The following is a 7,721-nucleotide window of genomic DNA, read 5'->3' on the forward strand; positions in this document are numbered from 1 at the left end:
GTGTGTGTGTGTGTGTGTGTGTGTGTGTGTGTGTGTGTGTGTGTTATATACAGGATGTATAGAAAGGTAAAGTGAACCAACTAGGAGATGAGAGAGGAGCTTAAGTAGAATAAAAAATTTATATAAACTTTTGTTGTATTTGCTATGGTTTAGTAAATATAGCACTTCATATGTATATAGGGGTGTATACAGAGTTCCAGGATGGCAAAATATCTAAAAAAAAAATTTATAAAGATGTAGGGTTAAAAATGTTTACTTTACTTATAAGTTTGATCTTGGGTGGCGTCGCCAAGGTCAGGTCAAGGTCACCTTGAATTTTTTTAATAGGATCTTCTATTTTTTATTGCATATACTTATAGCCCGTCTTGAGATCTTTTCAAGACACTATAATTTTATTTTGTTTTGGGTCAGTCGTTTCGAAGTTAAGCTTTTTATGATAAAACGGCGACTGTGGCAAGATGAAATAAGTGGAGATAGCACTATCATATTATACCCGTGTATAAAAGAGGGGATGGTATCTTATTAGAACCATGGGCGCTCAAAGATTTCACCTACAATTGCTTTTTATTGCTACTACTATTTGATTTCTTAGCATATCCTTTATTATATTTTAGTGCTGTCAAATCACCTTTAATAAAAAATGGACTAATTACGACATTATTTAAAATATCTGTCCGTATCCGGCAAATACCGCCCACGAACAGTAAGCGTTACTGGTGCAAAGTTTGACCAAGCAGCTTCCTCGCGGTACACATTAAGTAACGCTAATACTGGCGGCCAACTGATTTGAAATCATTCCTATATCTAAACAGTTGTCCTCTTTCCCTCGTCTCGTATTCAGCAATGTAATGCTAAAGATCTCAAGTAACTGACACACACATACACGCATATACACACGGTGCCAATCTGTTCTTGCCACCAAATCACCCCCACTTTATCTTTTTACCATGTCTACTTTACCCACTTTACCTCACCTCTGTATACATTATCTACCACTACCTCCTTTATACATAGGAATAACAGTACGATAGTGGTATCTTTACTTTCATCTTGGGTAAAGTTACGGTTGCCGACTTATCTTATCATAAAAAACGATAACTTCGAAACTGCCTGACCCAAAACAAATAAAATTATAGTAAGTGTTTTAAAAAGGTCTCAAGAAGGGTTATAAGAACATGCGATAAAAAATAGGAGGTCCTATTTAAAAAATTCAGGGTAACTTTGACCTGACCTTGGCGACCAAAGGGTCGGACCCAAGGTCAAACTGCCAAGATTCCGATAACTTTGGCGCCTTAATTTGACGATGGTTTCTGATAGTACTTTTAACGCTGAACAAAAAATTATATAGGTCTTATAGGGCTAACTAGAGTTTGGACACCGTCCGCCATTAACAGGGGAGAAGTTAGTGGGAGTGAGACAAAGCACATTCCGAAGTACAAGAGTGGGAAGGCTGTCTCTTTCGATCGTTCGCATAATTCCTTGTTAATGGCGGGCGGTGTTCTAACTCTTACTAGAGGAACTCTAGGGCTAACCGCTCTGGTTTTCGAGATATACAGTGTTAAAAAGTTGGTAAAGCATTAGATTAAAGGCGACATCACCGATTTCAATGACCTTGATATATGTTGTCAAGGACATAATTCTGAGTAACTTTTTCTTATAACTTAATCGTCGGCCGTCGCTCGTTGCTTATTAAAAGGTTATTAACAAAAAAAGTTTGAAAAATATAGCAGGGCAGGAGAGGGACTCACGGGTGGAAAGTTATAAACCCATGTGGCACGTCGTTTCGCGTGGAAAGTGTGTGCGTGGAGGCAGTAGGTTTCGCCCCCCTGCGGGGAGTTTCACTATTGTTAAACTAGAAACATAATGTGCCTTCAAAGTACATGCGTCGGCTTTCCACGCGTGAAAAGATGTAAACCCATGTGGCACCTCGTTTCGTATCAACATATATCAAGGTCATTGAAATCAGTGAGGTCGCCCTTAAGGATGTATTGCACCTATTTTCAAAGCGCTACCAAGTGGATAAAAATTTGTGAGAATGTTCTTTTAGTCTTCCTGATGTGCTACAAAAAAAGTAGAAACGAATCCACTAAACGGTTGCTGAGATATAACGATTTTAATTTTCACTGATTTTACACGTATTTTTATGGGAAGAGACGATTTTGACGGATAAAACAGCTAAAAAAATGTTGAAGGAGTGCTACCAATATTTTGAATTTTTTTGTACATCTAGTATACGAATAGATGAAACTATTTGTCAAGTTTCAATTGTCTTCACTACACCGTTTTAAAGAAATAAATTAATAATTAATAATTAATTATTAATTTTATTAATAATTTGACGTTATAAAGTTGAAATCAGGGCATTTTTACTGCCAAAAGTTTAGGCTCATAAATTATAAAAATCGCAAATAATACTGGAAAAAACATTTGTAAAGTAAAAAATACCTTTGTAAGAGTAAAAATAAGACTCCTACTATCATTTGAGTATCTTACATCTAGATTTACTATGCGTTAGGCGTAGATATTCAAGTATTTCAAATTTCATGCACTTTTGTCTAAGATTGTACCAGTGATACATCCTTAATCTAAAGTTTTGCCAACTTTACCCAGCCGGAATGCTAGCGTCTTTTCGACGTCTATAGATGTCAATAGATGTCGAATCGACATCTATAAGATCAATTCGACGTCTATAGACGTCGGCGTTCCGGCTGGGTAACACTGTATATCTCGAAAACCAGAGCGGTTAGCCCTATAAGACCTATGTAATTTTTTGTTCAGCGTTAAAAGTACTATCAGAAACCGTCGTCAAATTAAGGCGCCAAAGTTATCGAAATCTAACCGTCAATCTGATAAGGCCAATAAATAAACATTCTTAAATCCTACACCTTAAACCTAATCTGACCTAACCCTACAACTTTTCTATGGCCGGTATTCATAATCAGATCTTATTTCAAGATCGTCTTAAGTAATATCTTAAGATGTTAATACGGCTCTGTGATTGGTTATTGGCTACGTTTACACCCTGAAATTAGGCCGCGGCCTGTACCTCAAATTCGACCTAAATTATTTAGCCCGCCTGCTGTAAATAGTTGATAGACGACCGGACCTGGCTTCAGATCAGGCCGCGTATTTTAGTGACCCGACCTGAAATCGGCCGTTATCATTTGCGATGTAAACGCGCGATCAAGCGCGACGCGTCCTAAAAGCTTCATTTGCTTGTTCGGATTCGCTGCAATTCAGGGCGATCTTAAATACGATCCCGTCAATTTTTAGGTTTCTTTCGGTGTAAACGAATGATGACTAGACCTATTTCGGGTCACAATATAGGTCAGGCCGCGATCAGGTCGCTGGGTGTAAACGTAGCCAGTGACATCTTAAGATTGTACTTAAAATGGTCTTAAATATAAGAACCGACTATGAATACCGGCCTATGAAAGATTTTTTATAATACTTTTTCAAGATATTTCACCGTTCTGGAACTTTATACACTCTGTTTATACAGAGTGTTTTAAGACCCATGGAAAACAAGCTTTAGGGAATAATAGGTCTCTCCAAAAGAATCAATGTTTGTTAAAGAACCCGTGTCCTCCGACGCGTTCTTGAGGAGCTACGCATCCTTAAGGCCCCCGCACAATGAAAAATATATAAGGAACAAGGAACAGATATTAGCGATTAGAAATAAGAAATCAGGAATAAAACTGGCGTGTAGCATTAATACACGCGTGTATTAATGCTACAGCGGCTTCCGATAGGTTAAAAATCTATTGCCTGTGTTATTCCCTGTTTCTGTTGCCTGTATTTTTTATCGTGCATTCAACTTTATTCTTGATTCTTTAGTCCTAATCGCTAATATCTGTTCCTTGTTCCTTATATTTTTTATTGTGCGGAGGCCTTTATTCACACTGCCTGTGAAGTGGTAACCAGTCGCACGAGAGCATTGCGCGTGACATATGACAATACTGGCTACGTTTACACCCTGAAATTAGGCCGCGGCCTGTACCTCAAATTCGACCTAAATTATTTAGCCCGCCTGCTGTAAACAGTTGATAGACGACCGGACCTGGCTTCAGATCAGGCCACGTATTTTAGTGACCCGACCTGAAATCGGCCGTTATCATTTGCGATGTAAACGCGCGATCAAGCGCGACGCGTCCTAAAAGCTTCATTTGCTTGTTCGGATTCGCTGCAATTCAGGGCGATCCCAAATACGATCCCGTCAATTTTTAGGTTTCTTTCGGTGTAAACAAATGATGACTAGACCTACTTCGGGTCACAATATAGGTCAGGCCGCGATCAGGTCGCTGGGTGTAAACGTAGCCACTAGTCTACACGTTCTTTAATTTCAATTTTGGTTTTTTGTTGTTTTTTTATATTTTTATTTACACATTTTATTATAAGAGGTGCTCAAAATTCCTGCCTTGCATCTGATTATATTAATTACATATAATGAATACCTTATTCTTTTATTTTTCTAACTTATATTTTTATAAAAAGAAATCAAGAGGCGTCAGGTGTTGATTGAAAACTGTTGCTGGTGAGACGCAAACGGAGCGCAATTTTCTTCTTCCAAAATGTGGCTGTTTTTAGGAGCTTTCCAGTAAGCGACACAAGTCGACACAAGTGTCGTTTTGTCTTTGTTACTCATTGCTAAAAAAAAAGATAGAACGACATTTGTGTCGACTTGTGTCGCTTTTGCTGTTGAAGTGACAGTAGTCAAGAGGCACTTTGAGCACCTCCTGTAATAAAATATAAAAAGGCCTTCACACATAAAATTCCGTAAGGACGTAAAACGTAAGCGTAAGAAAATCGACAAATCCCAATCGAGTATTTTTTCCCTACTGCATGGAGTTACGGACAGCACAATACTCGATTGGGATTGATTGATTTTCTTACGCTTACGTTTTAAGGCGGTGCGAATAAGGATCCATATAGCTTCTTAAAGACATGTCATCGAAAGACAAGAGTTTAAGGTAGTTTGTCCGCAAACCCATTTTCTTAGTAATCTTGTAAAATTTGAACAGCATAATAATGTAAACACGATCTAAACACATATGTGTATAAGGATTGACCATATCAAAGTTGAAATAATGGAAGTCAAAGTAGCGCTTTTTACATTTATTACAATTACGAAAACGGCTTTCAATATCACGTTCCTAATTGTAGCAAGAAAACTACTCTTACGGTTTCAATATAAAAGATAGTAAAAGAGACTTATAAAAATATTCTTACAAAAATACAAAACCTTTAACTGTCTAGTTTTGAAGGAATTGATACGTAAAATTCATCATTTCTGATAGCGATGAAATATATAAATACCTATAACCTGTGAAGATCTAATAGCATAGTTTATATATCTGTACATATGAGGTATTTACACACATATGCATAACGCGGACAATCAGCCGAAACTATATATGTTAAAGCGCGAAAAATTAATATTTTTTTTATGACTTTTGAAATATATAAGTTTGATTGATATTTTACTGTGATAATGTCAAAGAAGCTGTACATCATAAATCATATACACAAAAATTTAGCACAGATTCGTCGGACTTCTTCGTATTGATCATTAACTTTTTGACAGTATTGTCATGGACAAACTTTAACAAAAATTGATTTTTTTTTTTTGTAAGACCTACCACACTCCGAAGTTTGTCCTATGTTTAAAACACCCTGTATACACGAGGTGTGTCTCAAAAGTAATGAGAATGAATTTATTATGGCCCATTTACATACTTGAGAGTCCCATGAGTCCTTTAAAGGCATGTGTCTACGATGCTAGAACTTGGTCCAAGCCAACGGGTTTTTCACTTTGAGAAAGGCAAAGAAATCACACGGTGCCAGGTCAGAGCTGTAGTATGGAAGAACAAGGATGTTTTTTTAAATTCTGCACCACGATAACGCATCCTGCCATAACGTGCTAACAGTAAGGAAGTTTTTGGCAAAGAAAAACATCCCTCTTTCCACATCTTACAGCCCTGATCTGGCTCCGTGTGATTTCTTTACTTTTCCCAAAGTGAAAAATCTGTTAAAGGGTTACCATCACAAGACTTTCGATCAATTCCAAAAGGTCGTGACACACGCGCTGAATACATTCACAGATGCGGATTTTCAGCGCTGCTTTCAGGACTGGTATTATAGAACAGTGTGTGCTTTCTCAATGAGCCTATTTTAAAAGAAATCCGAAGTAACTGTCGATTGGGAGTATGTAAATGGGTTATTATAAATTAATTCTTATTACTTTTGGGACATACCACGTATTATGCATGTAAGAGACGAAATACTATATGTATAGTAATTTTAATTGAGATGACCTCAAAATTTCAGAAGACTGTCATTAATTACAGGATGCTGACAATACACCAGGATATAAACTTCGAAATAATTATTAGTGTTTTCGCATTCCACCACGTATATTTGATAGCTAAATTATTAAAATATAGCAAAAAACTATTTGATTAATAAATAATTCTAGATCTTGATCAATATCTATTTTTATCAAAAGGATGATACACAGACTGAATTATACATACATGCATCTATTAAACTTGGATAACAAAGGAAATTTATCATATATGTTACCAATCTATTATCAAACGCGAGTGGTGGCATATAAAAATATTAACTTATTTCGACGTATAATACAAGAAAAGGATTCATCGATTTCTTTCTAATTTGATGTGGCTATTATACAATAAGGAAACAGGAGTCATAAATACTAAATTGTATAGAAAATTCATGTTTATTCGTTTTAATGATTAATCACAGTTGTGAATTGTCAATTAGAATCACTTGTTATTTGCCACTTATTGCTAGCCAAAATTTAAAAACATAATTTAATAACTAGTAAATAATATCAGATTGCCAGAATTCAAGGATAAATACCGATTTGTCTTTCGGTTGATACTGAAGAATAAATTCAGATATACAAACCTATACGGTCGTTCACCCGAGTGCGTCCTCATATGCGTGGTTACTGAGCTGCTTTGCGAAAATCTCCTGTCACACACCGGACAACGGAAAGGTTTTTCGCCGGAGTGCGTCCTCGCGTGCGCGGTCAGGTTCGCCGCCTGGCTAAATGCCTTCGAGCATGCGTGACACCTTTTCAAAGAATATTAAATTATTTATTAACGAAATTATATTTTTCTAAGAAAGAGATAAAATAGAAAACAACTAATTTTGGTTTTTTGTTTTCAAGATTTTCATGTAAATTTTAAACAAAAATCGATTAAGAATTTACTAGAAAATCTGATCTAAAATTAAAAGAGAGAAAAAAAGAGCCATTTTAAGAACATCCTTGTAAAGGATTTATATCTAGACATACTTTTTCTTGAAGCTGTTTAAATTTGAAATTTAAATCAATGAAATTAAGGAGAAAGATTCAGTTGTAAAACCATAGCAAAACCATCTATCTTTACGTTCTTTATTTTCTTATCATTGTTTTAACATATTTAAATTATTTTTGTTTACTAGCTACATTTTGACCGATGCTTTTTTCTTAATAAATTTTTGAATTTTAGTTATGTTTTGAATAAGTTAGTATTGTTTTAAGTAAAACCATAGTTTTTTAAAACTCAAATAATAAATTTATAGTCTATTTATGGATTTTTTATTGTTTTTATTGACATTTCATTATTATTATCATTATGATCATCATCATCATCATCATTATTCTTATTATTATTATTATTATTATTATTATTATTATTATTATTATTATT

General features: G+C 35.4%; 1 protein-coding gene across 1 annotated transcript in view; it reads right to left on the reverse strand.

Annotated features, from left to right (window-relative positions):
• The window catches only part of LOC112457532 (protein glass-like), a 16,120-nt gene that overhangs the window by 1,978 nt on the left and 6,421 nt on the right, over window positions 1-7,721 (reverse strand). Inside the window, exon 6 of the mRNA XM_025020701.1 lies at window positions 6,934-7,101. Coding sequence (XP_024876469.1) covers window positions 6,934-7,101 — 168 coding nt within the window. The remainder of the gene's footprint in view (window positions 1-6,933; window positions 7,102-7,721) is intronic.

This window comes from Temnothorax curvispinosus, unplaced genomic scaffold (genome assembly GCF_003070985.1).
Source record: "Temnothorax curvispinosus isolate PA1 unplaced genomic scaffold, ASM307098v1 QBEX01000108.1, whole genome shotgun sequence".
NCBI classification, from domain to species: Eukaryota; Metazoa; Arthropoda; class Insecta; order Hymenoptera; family Formicidae; genus Temnothorax; species Temnothorax curvispinosus.